Genomic DNA, 19,854 nt, shown 5'->3' with positions numbered 1-19,854 from the left:
CGAGACTTTTTAATAATTTACGTCGACTGGGGCGCGAATCAAAGAGCATTTGGAGTGCCCACTCCGATGCCGAGAGGCAGGTGTACAAATAGAGATACAAATAAAAATAAGCATTAGCCGCTGGGAAAGTGTTTCCCATTAAAGTTTATGTAAATCCCCCTAAACGTTGAAAGGCGATGGAGTAAAAGTAAAGATAGGGCTCAATCCGATGGATAACTTTTCCTAGGCCGACGCCTGGCTCTTGATGATCCGGTAGTTGCCTTTCTTCTCCCGTTTCCCGGCTTTTCTGTTCCTGAATCCATCGATGGACCACTTGCCTCCGCCCAGCTCAGAGAGCATCAGGAACCCGCCAATTTTGCAGAACAGTAGGGAGAAGTACTGCATCGAGAGGAGCGTGTCGTTCCAGCCCCACAACATGCTCCAATGATTGCTGAAAACATCGTGATATAACAAGGCGCCTACGGTCAGATAGGCAAACAGTTTGCAGTGGAAGCCAAGGCTAATGAAGAGCAAAAGACCAATCGACACGATGCTGAAAAATGTCTGGAGAAATATGTATTGCTATCTATTTACTTATAACTACACTGTTTTAACAAGTACTTACTTCCATGCCCTCGTCCAGCCACATTATAAACAAACTGGACAAGCAAAGTCTTCCGCCCAGCAACATCATCTGGTACCTCGACTCGCCCATCTGTGGCCATTCATTTTGATCTCTCAGTGTGATTTTGGCGGCCATCAGCATCAACAGGGAGCCCACATCCAAGCTGTCAGTGAACAGGAAATAGAAGAATATGGTCCATATGGAGAAGAACAGTCGGTGGACGACTCTTCCGATGAGCAACAGGGTCACCCCACTGGCCTCCTTTCGCGTGCCGAGGATGAGGAAGATGGCTCCCATGGTCAGCAGGACATCGAAGGTGGTGTAGAAGTGGCCAAACACCTCGTTGACATCCATCACAATGGCTCTTTCTCTGCCCACAAGCGGAGTGTTCACCACTGAGTAAAGCACTTCCATAAAGTAATACGACATTACGAAGTACGGCATATACTTTAGAACACAGGGCCTGATCTCACGTTTGAGACCTTTAATTAGTTTTACCACCATTTTAAGTTCGCTTTGAGATCAAAATTTAGAAATGTAAACTTTGCACTGCTGTATATCACAAATCACAAATGTACATTTGATTCTTAGCATACTTTGTTTTATAAAATCAAAATGATAATGTGATTTTGAGTAGGATATTTAATTAGAAGACGTCGTATCATATGTGCGACCCTTGAGTGGTTACATACTGGCTGTTTGGATACAAGTAACTTATGAGTTTTTGAAAAAAAAATTGTAGCCAATCAATAACAGAGAATTATAACACAGGAACGCAAAATTTAACTTTGTGAAATTCTCACGAACCATGATACTTTCATAATGTGATATTTGGGTGGTCCGGAGTAAAGTCCCATACAGGTTCCGCCACCTTTACTCAGGAGGTTCCAATTATCATGAAAAACTAGAAATGGTTTTCGGGTTGTGTGCCTGTGTAATCAGTACAATAAATCAGACGTTAATACGGATTTCAAGTATAAGAAACTTAAAAAAATTTAATAAAAGCAATCTTGTAGAAACAAATTTCCAAATCCCTTCTTGGACTTCTCGTCCATTGCCTAACCTCCCCATTCTAATTAGTTGATAATCGGTAAACCCTAAACAACCCGAGGGCATTGTAATACGCATAATGTTTGCGGCTTTAGGCCTAGGGGAATCTTCATAATGTGATGAGACGCGAACATTCAAATCAATGCCGCGTCTAATTGTCCGTAATTGTTGCCCATGGCGTGGGCACACCGCAAGCGGCACATTAGCTAATTACCCACAAGAAGGCGGTGGGTCACCTCTCCACCCCCGACTGAGTTCAAAATATACCTACTGACCGTATCATTCCTTACCAGACTCATCCGGAAATATTTTCCTACACCGCCTTGTGGTGGCTATATGGTTTTGAATGAGGGTCGGAATGTTCGGCTAGGTCAGTCTCTTAATGGAGAGGCACTACTCGAGTTGCAGCCGATCAACGAATTGCCTTCTTGTTGAACCGATTACTGCCAAAATCTTGGCCAAGTTACTGGTTAATAACATAACCATAATTAAGTCTGCATTCAATTGGGGATCGAGGACTACTCTAGACTTTAAAAATTGGTATAAACATCATGAAAATATCGAAATAAATACATAGTAAAGTAAAAATATCTGATGTTTATGCCGTCCCTAAGTGTTTTATGTGCCTTTTTGAAGAAGAAACAAGAGAGAAAACTATTGTCGTATACTTGTTACTCAGCTAAGGAGAGTGCGAGGGAGATGGAGACATGCAAGCAGCATAGCGACTGTTTCCAAGATTCCAGACCACTGCGCCACCTAGCGTCGATTCCTTTAATTGCTTATAACTTTTTAAGGATGGTCCGAACAATTTTTGGCATGTAGATGGATATTGATAATCAAAACAATGTCCTAATAACACTTTAACAAAAGATTTAAGAAAATGTGCGCCAGGAAGACAGATTAAGCGTTATGGGCGTTAGAATGTGAAACGTTCTCACATGAATCTCAGATCTCAGCGTCCATACGGCCAGACAAACGTGACTTAAACTACTCGGCTAGTGATCCTAATCAAGAATATATGTACTTTATGGGTTCGGGAACCTTTCCTTCTACCTGTTAAATACTTTCCTATGAATCTACAAATCTTTTACTCTACGAGTAACGAGTACAAACAGATCTTTCCTCTTCTTCCTCTAATATATATATATGCTTAATATTCGCTTATCACATTTTGTAACCTTTTCATTTGTAAGCAGTTGAGGAAAATACTTATTACTGCAATACTTAAGTCATAATCTGACTGCGTCAATCCGCACAATTTATAAAGTGTTTGAGTTTACTTTGCTCTTTGATGGACACCGCCACTTGTTTTCGAAGAGTCAGGGTCCGGCAGAGTGACTGGGTTCCATTTTGATGCCAATGACTGTCAACAACTTTTGACATTTTGCAATTTATCTGCTTACACAGCAGAAATTAATGCCACAAGTGGAAAACATTGAAGCTGGTTCAAGGTAATGAGCAGTTGGAAGGGAAACACCAGAACGGAAGAGAAGATACCATAAAAGCAGAAAATGGAAAAGCAATCCTTGTTGTTGACATCCAAGCTTTCCTTTATTCCCCTTTCTTTCGAACAGAAAAATGGGTATTTATCAGAAATTACCACAAGGTTTTCGGAAAAGACGTAGGCAATTTCAATGGCTTGGAAGAAAAAGAAAAACCTTGTCACCAACAAAGGCATGTTCTTATATAATTCTTAGGGACAATAAAGTCCGAAACAGTTGGGAAATGGAAAAACAATGTCATAACTAGTAAACAGAAATATAACCCTTATATTTGACCTAGAAATATTCATTATGACAACTTGGTCAAAGTGAAACTATATCCTAAAGCCTAATTACTACCGAGATGGCAGTGAAAGTAATGACAATACCATTGGCCTTGCCACGGTCTTGGATTTGCAAAGAAATGTTTACTATTAGCCTTCGAAATAAATGAGCTGTAGGAAAACTTTCTAACCAACCATCGCAAGTTCCCACGCCCAAAGAAAGTTTATTAATTGAGCCTATTAGTTGGCTTCTTCTTGTTACAAGAAAAGACGTGATGAACATTTTCCAAAGCCATTTTAAACAAGCAAGTGGCATCAAGACTTTATGGAATAATTTTTATTCTTGACCAAAGATTTAAAAGTATTTGTAAAAGAATAAAACGCTCTAGTAAAGTTCTTCGAATATAAGACTTAGATTTATTATCTATAATATAAGGCTGTAAAGTGTTTTATATATGAAAAATGTTTTAAAAAGAATTATTTTTATTACATCTAAGACTCCCACTTTTAAAAGTTCCACATTAGGCAGTGTATATGAATATATTACATATTAAAGACACTACTATGTAAAATTGGAAATAAGAGGTCCCGTTTCTCGAGTGCCGGTTAAAATTTCTCCGACAAAAAAAGTTCTGCTAAGAAAATCTTGGATTTCTTGAGCGGCAATCACAAAGCTTAATAATATTAAATTTTATAATCCCAAAAGTAATCTAAACTTAAATAGCTTATGAAATAATCTAAGCAATCCCTATGATTTCGCTAAGCAGCTCAGTTTTGTACTTAACAGCACTTTGTAATTGTTTCTAGTTGAAATATATTAATGGAGTCGGGATTTGCTTTTACGACAAGTTTATCAGGTCTCTAGCATTTTCAGACAGATAGATATCAGGAACTCAAGAAACTGGTCCTAATTCGATTTATAAAACAATAACCTTTTTCAAATATATATAAAGGGAATTTAAGGACAAAAGCGGTTTCAACTTACTTTTAAATTATTTCATTTTCTATAAAGCATATGCCTCCTAGCTATTAATCCCAGGAAATTCCTTAAAAGAGCATTTCAAACGCGGGTCTTGTGGTGTTTGCTCAAACATTTTGCTGGGCAATCAAATCAGCAACAGGACCTTGGGGCGTGAGAAGACTGAAGGATAACCCAAGCAGATCAGGGGAAGGCGGAGCGGCCACAGTTCGTTGATTTTGTTACAAATAATTTAAATCTATGTCAACATTTGGAACGCAACGCGATAATAATTCATTTTTGCTTTTCGCCGCAGCTTCGTGACAGCTAATCACTAGAGGGAGATGGCAATAGGCAGTCAGACAGAGAGAGATAGAGCGACCGACTGACGGACGGAAAGGCAAATAAAAATGGACACTGACAACCATTTTGAAAAATGGCGTCATGGCTGCCCGATTTCCGCCGGCAAATGAATTTTCCCTTCTGACTTTGCCGTCGTTGTTTTTGTGCTAATTTAACGGCTCTTTTTTCACTAGGCGCTTAAATTAAAAACATCATAAAACCAATAGGACGCTTATTATGACTGGTCAAAAATGAGGCCTTTATCGCATAGAACATAAATTTAATACAATTTGCCATCATGATTATTGGTGTGTGCACATGCGCGACGCCATCAACATCAACGGCAATTGTTTATTTGCTCCGATAAAATCGTTTTAATTTCATTAGTTTACTTTTTATTGTGTGTTTTGTTGGCCGAATTCCTCATCCAGCTGTTTGCATATACTCAGCGCTTAAAAAATAGGCGTATTGTTCTACTTTTTTATCTGTGACAAATGTCAGACATTCGATTTGAGGCTTTTCATAAAAAGGTATGAAAAAATGTATTGCTGAATGGCCGTTTATAACACGGATTTTATATGTAAACTTAAAAGCCTGATTTAATTAGGAAAATACATTTTATAGAAAACATAATAAATTGTTCGATTGTAATTAAAGCTTTTAGTAAAAAGGTTCAAAAAAATATCTGAATGCCTGTCTGACTTAATTATGAAAATTTATAAAAGGTTTGGTTCATCATTCAATGATTACGTTTTGCGATTATTGAATGCTCTCTTAAATGGATCTATTATTTGGATAAAATACTTTGTTTCATTTTATTGTTAGAATTACTATACAATAAAAAGGCTTGAAAAAATCCATTGAAGCAGCATTTCTGCTCCAGACCACATTTTACCAGAAGGACAATGGGCGACTTTAGCTTTCTGTTTGGTAGTTATCTTGAAACCTTAGGGGGTATGTCTATGAAGCAAACAATGCAACCGAAGAAGACCCAAATAACAACAACAGAAAAGATATTATACTTCGGAGCACATGCATATAAAGAGAGTAGACTCTGGAAGTTATAATGAATGGAAATAATGGCGCCGCAGGTGAATAATCCGACACCATGTTTGTTTTGGAGCGCACTGTAGTGACGCAAATTTTTTCTTCCTTTCAAACCTGTCTGTTTTATATCCAAATTTGCATTGTTTTGTTTTAAGACAATGGGTAAAAATATCACACTGCCTTTTAATTTTTGTTTCTCTGAAATCCTGTCGGCATATCAAAATCAGTCACAGACGCGATTGCACCTGACAGCACAGCAGGAAAGATATTTATAGAAAACATTTTAATTAAAACATTGAGCATTATCTTCAATTTAAACTTAACTAACTAAAAATAAATAAACATTCAATGTAACAAATTTATAGTAACTATACAAAAAAACGATAGACAGATTGCAAAACAAATACTTATTTTAATACGCTTTTTAAATGTAAAGCCACAAGTCTTCAGCTATTTTTATACAACAAAAAGCACAATGGTTATAAGCTGGGAATAATTTTGTGCCGATATTTTCCTCAAAACCTGGGCAGATGTCAAGAAGGATAATGAGCCTAGATTTGGGAATGCGGAAATGCCAGTGAGCTCGGTATTTGCCAGCGGGGAAAATCAGCTTAAGGCGTGCATGATATTTGAATATATATGCATAATTTATGCGCTCCCCTTTTGGGTTCCCAATGACTTAAAGATGGAAATCCGCATTTGACTAAGAAGTATGAAAGCCCATGGGATTTTTATAACAAATTGAAAGGCATCACAATAAGAAGTGGCAAAGTGACACAGACTAAATGCAGATTATTTCTTATTATGATTGATTATTATTAGGCCAATAATATTTTCCACAACTAACAAACTTACAAAAACAAATGCTTTTGAATAAAACTAAAAGCAGCATAGGGGGGACTAATACAATAAATAGTTCTCATGTCTACAAACAAATTTAATACTAACCTTATTTCAGGTGATGTTCTGAAACAAAATTTTGAATGTATTAGTTTATTCAAATGTTTCGCAGACCAAAAGAGCGTCCGTTAACCTTGGCGAAATCAATTAAATGTGCAATTTTGAATTGTCGTGAGTGTTATGAATATTCACGAACTGTGAGCCACGAAATTAATATTTAAATAGTTTCAATATAAATGTGTCCCAAAGCTGGTGACGCCAGGACCTCCAGCCGCTAAGGTACTTTGGCAGGAGCGGAATAGGTCCACCACCGAGCCGGAAAGTATTCAGCCGGAAGAGTTTGCTAGAGAGATACATACGTATATAGACGCCCATGGTCCTCGTCTAAATTAACAAATGAATTATTTAGTGCCAACACTTGTGTGGGCAATGTTTGGATTAGAGCGATGTGAATTAGGTGCGAATGACCAGGAGGGGATTACCCTAAATGCGAAACTGTGTAATTTGCTTAAAAGCGTTGACCCTCGGGCAGCTCTTTAATATCGTGTTTATATTGGGCTCTCTTCGTTGTGTTCTTCCTATTTTGTCTTTACTTAGAGATGCTTTAAATACAACAAAGTAAATACCTGTTCAATACCTGTTTAACATTAATTAATATTAATAAATACCATACAAATGTAATTCGTATTTTTATTCTCATATCTATATTTTACATCTGATTACATATATGCAAATCAAGTGTTCTTGAAATTGAAACCCAAACTAACATTAAACAAATACAATTTTTAAGAAATTCTTAATTCGTTGAAGCTAAAATCTAATTATGAAATCAGAAGAATTAAATAGATGTGGCTTGTTAGCCGAACTCTATTAAACAGACATCGGATCTAAGTCTTGCACTGCACATAATATCCAATTTTAAATTCATTTGAAAAAGTCAGAGTGAAAAACTTTATGCACCTGTGCCTGAAGGTTTTGGCTTTGTTTGTTTGCAGTATGATACATGTTCTTTTTATGTTTCTCAAAACAACTACGACAGCAGTATTTTGTTTTCACCGCACCTTTCCCAGAGATAGATGTCCGTTGAGCAGCTGTTGCCAAACAATCCCAGTCCAGTTCCTGCTCCGATTGTGTATGCTAAACGTGTCAACAAGGCAGCTCAACACACTGCAATGCAGATTGGTTACTGGGTAATTTTATTAAATGCGGTCGAGATCGAAACAGATATTTGGGGGTTAGCATGCACTGAAAACCATTAAATTATTAAATTAGAAAAATGGTACAGCCCTGCTGCCGAGCAACGCGGTAAAGCCAGCTATCGTAATGAACATGAAAATCGCCAGGACACTTCCAGCCAACAACTAGAAAGGCGGATGAGAGCTCAAGTTATTTGTCAACTTCAAGTACTTACGAATTGGAAAGGTCTTATATTGCCCCAGCCGGCAACGATAAGGTTTCCGGGGCAGCTCACGGGTAGCAAAAACTGATTGTGCAGTGCGGTGGCGAACGGCAGGGAAAAGCTAACTCCCTGTAAATAAAGTAAGTGAAATATATGTATATATCAATATTTACAGAAAAATTCTACCTCTCATAGTTCAGTGATTCAAAAATCATATATCAACTCAATTGTATTTATATATGCAGGGAAACATTTTGTGAATAGTTACAAATTGGCCGACTGATTATTAAGCAGATCACGTTTGAAAGTTTAATACTGGGACTGCAATATTTTTTAGCTGCCTTGGGATTACTTTTGGCGTTTTTTAAAATAAAACCCTTTTCTACAATCCTGAAATGTATAACCTAAATGTAAAAATGTGTAACCCAGGAACCCAGGAGAACGGATGGTACCAAAGATGAAATGTTCTCAATTTAAGAATTTATCTTCTCAATTTTTCCAAAAAGCAATCTCAAAAAAGAGAGACAAGTGGTCTCGAGAGAACCAACATTTCGATTTTGAGATTATTTTGATGTTGCCTAACTTTAACGATCGAGAGAACCTATCAGAAATATTTTGTTTCTGTGTGTATCCACTCCTAAAGTATGCGGCTTAGTATAATTTTATTTTAAGCGCTGGATCACAAATCCGTGTGGATATCTTTGTAGGAATATAACTCACCCCTCTTGCGATGGTGGGAAGAGCTATCCTGGCCACGGTAGTACCCGGTGATAGATTCGTCAGCAGGGTTCCAAACAGGGTCCCGACAATGAACTGCGCCCCACCCAATTTAGGTTCGTTGCTGCCCGTGGACTCTGCCACGAGGGCAATAAAGCCGCATGCCTGGGCACAATAGATACAGCAAACGGCGGCGCCCAGCATGAAGATATCGGCCCAAGGAGTATTGGTATTCACCGCCTTCCAGCCGAGAAGTGAGGGAGCAGTGCCCTCCTTGGTCGGCCGGCGGCAGACGTAATACTTGCAGAAGAAGTAGTTGGCCGGAAGAGCGAAGAATACAATGGCAATGCCAATAACCGCGACCGAGTAACCTGACTCCATATAAAGGTTTACATCATCCCAGCCCCTAAAGACTCGCGGCTTGCGTGTGGCAACCAGTATGAATGTTATGATTATCAGCAATAAGACCAGTATGGGATATACGGTCCAGGGCCCCAACGCCTCTTTCCTGTCGGCTATGGTCTGCTTGAAGCCCGCCCTATTTCCATCCAGCTCTGCCAGGTCTCTTTTCACACTGCCACCGAAAAGTCCGAGGAAGAGGATGTGAATCCAAAGGACCATCACAACCAGCCCCAATATGGCCGGCACCGCCATAATCATCATCATGCCTATAACACTAAAAAATCTGGAAAAAACTATATAGGTAAGTCTCTCTTAAAAGTTTAGAAATACCCCCAGTAAGCGTCGACTATGGCACCGTTGGGATTCACGAAAGGAGAAAGACAGGCAGCTATTGTGCCGGTATAGCAACAGGTTAGATAAATCCCGATTACAGGACGCGTAGGATATGGCTTGCTAAGGACCAGATTAGCAGTTTACTTTAAATTGGAACATTACTATAAACCAACACTCACGATCCAACCTCGTAGGGTTTTTCATCAGAGTTCATTACCACAACGCCAGCCTGGAAGGTATACGAATTGCGATTATAACTAATTATAGTATAGCTATTGATTGCCTACATTATTGTATTCCGTTATCACCGCCTGGGACACTTTCATCCAAAAGGCGGCGGCTAATACTGGGTGCACCAAGAAGGCAACAATAAAAACGACACCGGTCAAGAAAATCTGAAGACTACGGAATGGATATCTTTAGTGTTAGAGTTTCCTTACCTAAAATCTTACCGTTTCAGACTGCTACCAACAATGGCGATAACACACATCGCCAGGCGTTCGCTGAGCCTAGAACTGTCCATCATAATCCCCAGGAAAACAGATCCGAACACCAAGAATATTAGATCGCTGTAGTAGGCGGTTCCGACCTGGCCCGAGGACGCAATGCCCGCAATGGGTATAAACGTGATGTAGATAAAGGCTACCGCTCCTCGGGCCATTAAATTTAGGATATAGAATAGGTAAAAACATAATGATATGTACAAGAAGCGGCAAACCTGCAAGAAAGGAGTTAGTTCCAATTTTAAAGGGTCTTACACATCCTTACCAAAACTGGATGTCCGATTAATATAGGTCCAAGTAATATAGGTATGACCAAAATGAGAACACCTTTGTAGTGGAATTTACAGAACAATCTGCGATCATCTTGCTCCTCGTATGGAATATCGCCAGGCTTGTAATCTTGGGTACTTGTGGAGAGGAAAGCCTTTTGTTAAAATTCTTTTATGCCCATTAACATACTTACGCTGCCATTTTGTTCAACTAAACTAGTTTTCTCGGAAACTAAATTTTGTTTCGAAGTTTTAATGTTTGACACTGATATGGTTGCTATGCTATATGTATGTCTATAAAGAATGATTATTTCTATATTTTTAGTAATATTTAACTATTTTAAGGTCCACCTAGTGCTTTAGAAATATTGAACTAATCGTCTGAATTTTTATTGGTAAAGTTTTTTTCTTAATAGCCAAGTTAACTCACGTAGTAGGTCAAGAATTCTGCACTGACTTATAACTGCAACGCGAACAGCGGCAGGGAATTTAGCCAATAAAAACTTTGGTCGGCAATGGTCGGTGGAAAGTCGGGACAGAAGACACCGAGACGCATTGTGCTCCGTGGGTCGATTGCAAGTTGCAACTTTGCGGGAACACGTGGCCCGTAACAACGCGCCGTCGTCGGCAATTTTGCGTGACTATTCACCGTTCTGCTTCGTTAGTACCTGAGCAGAAGTAGAAGTCCCCTCCAGATAATGTTGAATTACATATTTTACACTTATGGGGGTGTTACGGAGACCGCTTAGCGCTGAATCTGGGTAAATTCTTACTTATATCCAGGGATTAAGAATTTGGTTGTGGGGGTGGGGGAAATAAAAAAAATTTGGATTTGTAATAATCAAAAATATGAAATAAACTTTATATTTCATATACATTCTTAGCCGAGTGGGGGGTCTATCCCCCGTACCCCCCGTGGATCCGCGCATGTTTACATCAATATAAATTCAGCTCCAAGCGATAATAAAACTTACAATGATTTTTAGGAGCTAGCATATTAGAATTACGACATTATTAATCTAATTAATATAACTTTAATACAAAATTTATACAGAAATTCACAATTTAAGTTAAGTAATCCAGAAACAAAATAAATGGAATAATGAAATGATCCTTATAAAATAATATTAATTTATTTAGTTATTCCCGACCTTGAATTACTTAACATTGCTTCCTATAATCGCTTAGATCATTATCTATTAATTTCATATTAATATCTATGATTTTTACAAAGAATTATGCAATGTGGAGCTACTGGAGTACCGCATGTGAGACGATATTAATTTCAGCACAAATAATTTGCTGAAATGTGGGTATTAATACGTCAGTGCCCGTGTACGAAATCCACATGCTTCACCAGATATTAAATTCTCAGCTTTTCACACTTGAACAACGAAACCACTCATAACACCAGTGTTCATGGGCGCCAACATTCCGTTACTGGTTTTTAGATTGACACTCGGTATTTTGGCGTTTTAGTGGCGATGGCAACCATGCGAGACACTAAAGGAAGGAATCCTTGGACTAACTGGCCAAACGGGCCAAAAAAAGGCAACGGCTAAGCGGAAGTTGATTGACTTCTTTGGACACTTTTTTCCATACGGAAGGTTGATAAACAAAAATGGCTCACAACGCTCTTTCAGCTTCATCCGTCGGCCATTGTTGTTATTTGCCCAAAGGCGACCTGACAAGCCAACATGACGTCTATACACATAACGAACCATTCCTTGATTAGGGTTAGCACGAATATATGATGGATGCTTGGGTTTTATGGCAGTGGAGAGCCTGAAATCAACTCAAAAATCTGGGATCTGGGTGCAATTTGCCATTGTGTTCTTTATTTTCGTTTGCCTAAACTTTCGAGGATTTGGTTATCCTTAAAGACTCCACATTCAGGCTATCTTGCGGCATCGCCTTCCAGAGAGCACCCATCCGGACCAGCAGCGCTTTTGAGTCTCGAGTAGCAGTTCGCCTGTCACGGCGAGCTGGTCGTTCAGAATAGAGGCACATCCAGTGTTTTGGAGCACTATTTGCAGATTCTTTTGCTGGAGGGCCCGGCAATAGGCCAACTTGTCCGGCTGCTCCTGAAGCTCCAGTTCGATTTGGGCCGACCAGTTGGCTGTCTGAGTGTCCTGCTGCATCAGGACCACAGGGAGGAATATTAACCATCCAAGTGCGGCTGATGTGGACGTGCTCATGGCGACAGCTAGCAGGCGACTGAGCCAGTGGTTGTTCAGTTGAATCCGACCAGCTGTTAATGATTGCTCGCAGTTTTTCATCAGTTTCATTGCTTCCTCGAAACACTATCATCAAATTCCATAGCAAGCGGTACTTTATTTACAGGCTTATTCATAACTTGCTTGATTGGTTTTCAAGACTTATGATAGTTCTTTAATGAAATTTGTTAGCCAAATTGTAAGCCACATTTTAAATTATGCTTTTACATTTTTTGAAAATAGGTAACAAGAATTCCGTTTTTAATTTCTTGGTAGCTTGACACATTTTTAATTAAATTTTCAATTTGTAATTTATGCATTTCACTGACAGTTCTCAGAAGAAATTTTTTATAAAACACCATGCTACGAAATCGGTTTAGTTTCCTAAAATCTATCTTCGCAAAATAACGTAATTGAGAATCCATTTCTAACAATCTTAAAATTGTATTACTCGTATATGCTCCAGTCTTGTTTTAAATATTGTCTTAAAGATTTTTATTGAACTTATCAAGTTTCAAGAATAAATATATTATCTAGCATTTAATACTTTAAATCTTTTATTTCTCTAAAGTTTGGTTTACAAAATGTATTTTTCTATGTGTCTCAACTAAAACCATGTTTGTTTTCGATAATTTGTAGACCAGTGCTTCAGCTGCCTTTACACATAATTTCTTTCATTACTAGTTTTTAGGCCCGCAGCATTTTAATCAATATTTTTTCAGGATCCCAAAGTGAAATGCCCTTTAACACGTACCATTCGCCGTTCCCCTTTTCAACGCTTTAATTTCGCACAAAGTTTTCGTTTGTTTTTAGCCCCTTTCAATTGCTTGTTAGCCATTTTTTCTTTGTTCGTCCCTTTCATTATCGCCACCTTTATTTTTTTGTACGTCGTCATTCTTCTGGTTAAAATTGCATTCGGCGAAATGAATGCCCGGTCCCCTACTCTTTGGCCACTCCCCGGTGCAGAATCGACCTCGAATGATGCATGCAATCGAGTGTAAATTTCTCCGTTTTATTATTTAATAACGTGGCTGAGGAAGTAACTTTTATGCTATCTATATGATGGTTACTGTCGGTTCGCGAGGCTGTCATATTTACGCGCCCATTTCCGCTTTTTTCGCACCGTGTCAGGCTGTGCAAACAAATTGTCTGTGTAAATATAAGTGCAAATTGGACAACTGAAGTGCCACCTTACCTGTGAAAAATGCAATAACACAGCAAAAAAAAAGGGAATTTATTTCTGATTTTGATTGGCATTAAGTAAAAAATGTTTAATTCTTCCATCTTAATCTCCATCCTGGTGAAAGCTACGCCGCTTGATGGACAAATCTCAGCATGAAATTCATTCGGAAATACGCAAAGGATTAAGGTAAACTTTTTGCAAAAGCCAGTATGACGGGCTTTTCAGCCCTAGATCTTTTTTACAGCTTAAGTGGAGTCTGCCAGCCATTGAAAGTAAGTGCAGGGGGGGCACAAAGCGTCATTAAGCATTTAAGTAAATTTAAAAACTTGCTAAGTCCTTTAATGAAGCGATTTCCAGCAGTGCTTAGTGCATTAGGGTCGCGAAAGAACCCAATATTGTAAGGCTGTCGCTGTCTACATCGCTTTTAAACAGCGATTTTCGTAACTTTTATTAATTAGCCGTACTATTAAATCAGATGGCAGGCCAACGAGCTTAACCTTTAAGATGACTACCTCCCTGCTAATGATGTTTGTACAACAGGGGTGAGCCCTGGTAATGGCCCGACCATGTGCCAAACATCGATCCTAGCCCGAAAACAACTCCATTAGGGCCAAAACAGACACAAAGGGCTGTGAAAGCCAAAGAGAGCCCACCTGCTGGCTTTTCGTTGTATTGTTGATGTGGGTAGCTGCTGAAATTAAAAAATTCTCAACAGAAAAATTCAATTATGCCTTTCATCGCTGTCACTGAGGTGGCCTGAGGCCATTGTTCGCTTCATTTGAATGAAAGCCAGCCTTAAATCTGTGTAAGAATTACACATTTACAGGCATGTGCGTACTTCACAGGGTTTTTTACATTTCGAAACCAAATTGAAAGACTTTATAATCGTTGCGGGATGCATAAAAATTGATGTTTGTGTAATTGAATTCAGTGCTTTAAATCAAAGCAGAGTTAGAAAAAGAGTGTTAGAGGGACGAAGAACTCCATTGACTCACAAAAACCAGTTTTACTTGTTACATCTATCGTATTTCCGGGGCAAAAATGGCGCCAAAACTAATGACGCGCCATAATTACGCCCAGCAAATTACTGCAATTATTCCCATGGAAGAGGAGCGAACTGCAGCCCAACCAGTAATAATCGCAGCAAGTATCCGCAACGCCGGCACCCACATGCATATGTCTAATGCCCCATAAATCTTCATTCATTCGCTTCATCATGCAGAAGCCACGGGGCGACAATGTGCGAGTCATCAACATCATAGTCGATGTCGACTTATCCGCATCTTGCCGTACATTTGTTTCTCTTTCGCCCATTGTGCGCCCGGGGAGGCGTCATTTATCATTTGAGTCCCTTAGTTGTCATATTTCCAATGCAGCTGGGTGCAACTGGGTGACTGGGTGACGGGGAAGCTGGATAACTGGCTGCGAGGATGATTTTTCACTTCCCCATCGACAAAAGTTCGCCTGACAGTCAATCGCCTCAATGGATGAAGGACCATCGTCTGATTGCCATCAGACATTAAGGCCATGCATGGTTATTCAGTGGGAATTATGGCACCCCGCACACACACACAATGTCGAATCTTAATTTCCGCCGGAAATAATTCCATTTAAAAAGCGCACTTTTGAGCCCCAACTCCATGTGTCATAATAATAAAAAGGAAATGAGCTCGAAAACAACATCCTCATAATGATAGCCATTGTTAATCGTGAAAATGTCAACATGAGCCTGCGTCTCATAATGCAATTTGAGCATTAAATAGCACAATTCGTTTATAATAATAATTAGTTTGGCCTCCCATTTCGGCTTCCTTTGTGTGAATTCAATGCCATATGGCTGTGAGAGTGATTGTTCCTTGCAATTTAAAACAATGGAGGTCACTTTCAGCGGAATAATGATGGGTGCTTCTAAGGAAAAGCAAACCTCATGGTCCTTAACATTCCTTATGTTCCGAGCCACGTTTCATATCAAAAGTGCTGAGCCTGTACTATTAAAGATAATGGCTAGCACTAAACCATATTCATCATATTTGCACATTTCTTACTCTATACCCTACTTAAAGAAAATGAATATTGTTTACAAAATGTTTTATTTAAGTGAATATTAAATGCCATGAAATTGACCAGGCCACTTAAGGGCTCAACACCCTTTACTCTATTTGCTGAAACATATTTAATTTTCTGTGCGGGTCCTTTCGCTCTAACAAATTTATTTACCAAGGTGCGTGGCCTAACACGCCCACAAGTTGGTAAATATAGACAGGGTTGAAGCGCAAACAAGTGGGAATATAAGTACGTAAATAGGTGTATTTATGTATTTGCCCATACATGAATGCTGACTGACCCAGCCACACCAAATATGTAAACAGAAGTAAAAAACAGCTAAAGAGGCTCTTCAGTCCCGTCGATACCCATTAACTTTAAGTTCAGGTTATTGTCGTATTCTCAGTAGTTACATTTTTAAAGTTCTTAAAGTTTTCTTTTCAGAAAGCATACATTTATGGAATTTTTATTTAACACTAAATAGATGATTTTTTACCTTTAAGGAACCATTTTATCTTCTTAAGTTAAAGCTCAAAATTTTCAACATTGAATTTAGCCCAGAACTGCTACTGTTTTCCCAGAACGTTTGAGTCTTGGCAAATTCTAATGAAATATATTTAAAAAGTAGGAATTTCTAAAACGATCAATTTCTAAATATTTCATTTAATAGGTACTAGTTATCTCTACCAAGTTTTCTACAAACCCACAATTCATTTCCGAGCTTTCGAGCAGATCTGAAAAGTCTGGTATACATTCAAGTTAGTGTGCGAGACTTTGCTGGTGATGTGTTTACCCTTTTTAGCATGAGTTGCTCTTTTTCGGTGGCCAAACGTGTAAATTTATAATTAAACGCCAACACTTTTTTCCCAGGCAGGTCCCAAAACTTGGACTTTGGGCCAGAACCAGAACTTCAGCCGATGCCTGTTGTTTCCGCCTTCGTTTTCAATTTTCGTTTACATTGTGTGTTCCGGCCATTCCGGCATTGTGTCCCTTTTTGCTTTGAAATCTTTCGTGTAAGCACTTAATTAGTGGTAAAAGTTAAACAGAAACCGGCGCAAACATGCCACACAGAAGGCTAAAGAACAAGAACAATAACAGCAACTGGGTTGTTAGTCCCATCCCGCAAATGGGATGAATTTATTTCATTGGACGCAGATTAGATTAAATCGTACAGGCTTTTGCATTTTGGCCCGTCGAAGGTGGGTAGCTGGTAACTTGGGGCCAGAAAAGAGGGTAGTTTTCCACCCGCCTCATCTGTGGTTTTCCGGGCGAGTGCCAACGTCAGTGGTTTTCCCATTTATTTATGCGATAGTGTGGCCCATTTGGGAAGATACTGCTGCACGGGGGTCAGCAAACATTATTGTTAATAGATGGCAGTTTTTTGGCATGTAATTTATTTTTATCAAGTTAATAATGCTTCTTAATAAGTGCCTTGTTATGCAAAATTTCCTGGTATACACATTGGAGTACATTTATGGCTGAGATGCATGAATAGATGGTGTACCGTGGGCCTAAAAATACTTTTTGGGGTCATGTAAGGTACACACCAATTAATTTTATCACTGTGGACGGCAGTCCACGTAGTGACGAAGCGCAAAAGGAGAGTGTGCGGCTACTATGAAAATCTGCTATGATGGTCCGAAAGAGTGGTTCAATAATCGAAAGGTATCGCAGAAACTCAAAAGATTGCACACTAAGACTTTAAGAACTGTAATTGGTTTGGAAGAAAGAGAAGTAAAATTATGAAAGTAAAAATTATGAACATTTTATCTGTTAGGGTGAAAACCGATGCTCAGTTCAAAAGTTCTACGCAAAACAAGATTTTTCAAAATGAAAAATTTATTTTCTTTGTCGTTTGTTCCAAAACATTTTAGAAGTGTAGTTATTTAGTCGAACGTAAAAGCACTTTTGATATCAGAACTTTTGTACGTTGAAGGTGCGATCGTCACGACCCCTTACCTCGTTAAGAGCTTCATTTCTTGATTAATAATAAACACAGTTTAAAAGAAAATGATAATATTTAAAAATATACTTGGAATTAGATAGACAACTCAATTTTGTATTTCACTTTGGTAAATTTGTTTTGTCCTCACTTAAGACACTTATTTAGCACAAATAAACCCTACAGAATGAATATTCAAAGAGCATTTGGTGCCTATAGCTTTACTGGCTTGAACACTGTACTGATTCCTGAAATGGTAACAAAAGTTTTTTATATAAAGAAGTTATAAAGAAGATAAGATGGCATTGCAAGACTCGCAAAATAAATAACGTACTATTTTATTATGGTCCCCAAAACTGAGAAGTGTTTTCCCTTAAACAGCTGCATCTTTGGTTCCCTTTTTGAGTCGCCACATGTTTTTCCCCCTTAGTTACCTTTTAGTTCCACCGTACTGCTGGTATCCAACGTAAATGGAACTCATACAACGTAATGATTTGTATCTCAGACCCATTTGCACGCATGCAGCAGGGTCGATTTGCCCAGAAGAATATTCCCCCGGCACGCTCCACGTCTCAAATAAAATTATGCTCAAAAGTGACTTACTGCTCCGCTGCCTTTCCTCTATTTGCTTGCGGTGCTTAATTAACTTTCGCACTGTAATTGCTCCCAAAACTTTAAAACGATAAAACTTTTTATGAGCTGCCGTTTTTGGCCCGTTTGACTTTTGTCTGCCGAAATTACAATACGAAAATTTAGTTTCGCATACCGCCGAATACAATTAAAGTTGAGAAAACGCCCGCACATAAAGCCGCCCGTCACCGCTGACGTTCCGAATTGCATGGAATGTTTGCCTTTGATGACAGCAGGACGAAAAACAAGGACCTGGGAGCAGGGAGCAAGGAGCAGGGAGCAAGGATCTGCGCCCGACGGGCAGACAGGTGACGAGTTGGACTTTTTTCGTCGCTCCTGTCTCGTTTATTGCGGCCCTGCGGTTATTTCTCCGCAAGTAAACAACAATGGCAGCGGGAAAACAAGCAAAATCGACTGGACGCCGAGCTGGGAAACTTTTTGACTTTCCGTGCTAATGGTTCAATTTATTTACCCGAGTTACCTCGACAGTTTACAAAATATGACTGCGACGCCGGGAGGAGGAGACAGGAATCCAAGTTGCCATGAAACTATTTTCAGCTTTTAATTGCAGCCGCTCACGGACTCTGACAAGCCAAATTAACTGCAAACTTTATTTGCCTTTCGTTTTAAATTTCAATCATAAAAGGGTACCCGAATTAGATTCTAAATAGGTTTTTGGGAGGGGGGGAGCGATAATGGATTTACCTTAATTCGGCTTGCATTTGCATTACTTCCACCCAGTAGCACATTTTAATAAAACACTAGGCACTCTCGGCGGTGTAAACTCAACATAATTACATTAAGTGCTCGATTTGTCAGTGTCCCAAAGCGTTTTCAAATTACCAGCAAAGTCAGCTGAAACATGTATCAATCAGTGCGGATTGCGTTCGTCTGGAAAATATTTGCACACAATTAAGTGAAAGGCCGGCGAGCGAGTGTGCGGATAATTTATGATTTCATTTAAGCGACTCAACTGCGCGTAATTATGCGGACTCACAGCCGAGTACACATATGTACACACGCTGCGGTGGCTGATAATCGCGCATACGCCCCGTGTGGCTGGCGCGGCAAATTAGAAGGCCTAACGTATTGTTGTTGACCGGCGCGACCCCAACCCCTGTGCCCCCAAAGCGGCGATTGTTATCCTTTTTTCCCGCCGAAACGGCAGTCAAGTGGAGCAGGTGAGGTCAAAGTTCGGAATTAAGTATACGCCGCATTGTGTGCCTGGAAGTGCGTCTGGGAATTGATGACGCGTGGCGATGGCTTATCGAGATCCGCTTAATTCGAATCGCTCTAGCTGGCCTGTGTTGATTAGACTTGCCGTGTTTTGCTGCCACGTCGCGGATTAATCGAAATTAAATTAAGCCCACGCACTTTATCGAGCATTTAACGATGTAATGATTAAACAAAGGGCGTTCGCAAGCAACGTCAACTCACATAATTACACAATTCTGGTGGCAGAGAAATTTAATTAATGTGCTGGAAAATCAATACGTGTTACAAAAAGAGCAGGTGAGTTCAGAGCAAAGGTGGTTAAAATCAGGTTTTTAT

General features: G+C 39.3%; 3 protein-coding genes across 5 annotated transcripts; all 3 read right to left on the bottom strand.

Annotated features, from left to right (window-relative positions):
- Nucleotides 1-1,162, bottom strand: LOC119547691. The gene is made up of 2 exons (XM_037854659.1): nucleotides 605-1,162; nucleotides 1-543 (listed from the first exon to the last, which is right to left on the bottom strand). The coding sequence occupies exons 1-2, from the start codon at nucleotides 1,106-1,108 to the stop codon at nucleotides 223-225; spliced, it is 825 nt and encodes a 274-aa protein (XP_037710587.1). The 5' UTR covers nucleotides 1,109-1,162; the 3' UTR covers nucleotides 1-222.
- A 6,600-nt stretch (nucleotides 1,163-7,762) lies between these two features.
- On the bottom strand, nucleotides 7,763-10,581 carry LOC119547332 (protein I'm not dead yet). Of its 3 annotated transcripts, XM_037854139.1 has the most exons (9): nucleotides 10,484-10,581; nucleotides 10,286-10,427; nucleotides 9,970-10,235; nucleotides 9,805-9,919; nucleotides 9,697-9,746; nucleotides 9,515-9,637; nucleotides 8,786-9,467; nucleotides 8,078-8,194; nucleotides 7,834-8,027 (listed from the first exon to the last, which is right to left on the bottom strand). In XM_037854139.1, exons 1-9 carry the CDS (start codon nucleotides 10,489-10,491, stop codon nucleotides 7,935-7,937), a joined length of 1,596 nt encoding a protein of 531 aa, XP_037710067.1. In that variant the 5' UTR covers nucleotides 10,492-10,581; the 3' UTR covers nucleotides 7,834-7,934. The 3 variants fall into 3 exon arrangements, with proteins under 3 accessions (XP_037710069.1, XP_037710068.1, XP_037710067.1); XM_037854140.1 differs by lacking the exons at nucleotides 10,286-10,427; nucleotides 10,484-10,581 and having other exon boundaries at nucleotides 7,773-8,027; nucleotides 9,805-9,912; nucleotides 9,970-10,090; XM_037854141.1 differs by lacking the exons at nucleotides 9,970-10,235; nucleotides 10,286-10,427; nucleotides 10,484-10,581 and having other exon boundaries at nucleotides 7,763-8,027; nucleotides 9,705-9,746.
- A 1,077-nt stretch (nucleotides 10,582-11,658) lies between these two features.
- LOC119547954 lies at nucleotides 11,659-12,494 on the bottom strand. Its single transcript, XM_037855004.1, has one exon. It carries the CDS (start codon nucleotides 12,485-12,487, stop codon nucleotides 12,182-12,184), a length of 306 nt encoding a protein of 101 aa, XP_037710932.1. The 5' UTR covers nucleotides 12,488-12,494; the 3' UTR covers nucleotides 11,659-12,181.
- Nucleotides 12,495-19,854: the final 7,360 nt, after the last annotated feature.

The sequence above is a fragment of the Drosophila subpulchrella genome, chromosome 2L (assembly GCF_014743375.2).
Source record: "Drosophila subpulchrella strain 33 F10 #4 breed RU33 chromosome 2L, RU_Dsub_v1.1 Primary Assembly, whole genome shotgun sequence".
NCBI classification, from domain to species: domain Eukaryota; kingdom Metazoa; phylum Arthropoda; class Insecta; order Diptera; family Drosophilidae; genus Drosophila; species Drosophila subpulchrella.
This window is presented reverse-complemented; position numbering and strand designations above follow the sequence as displayed.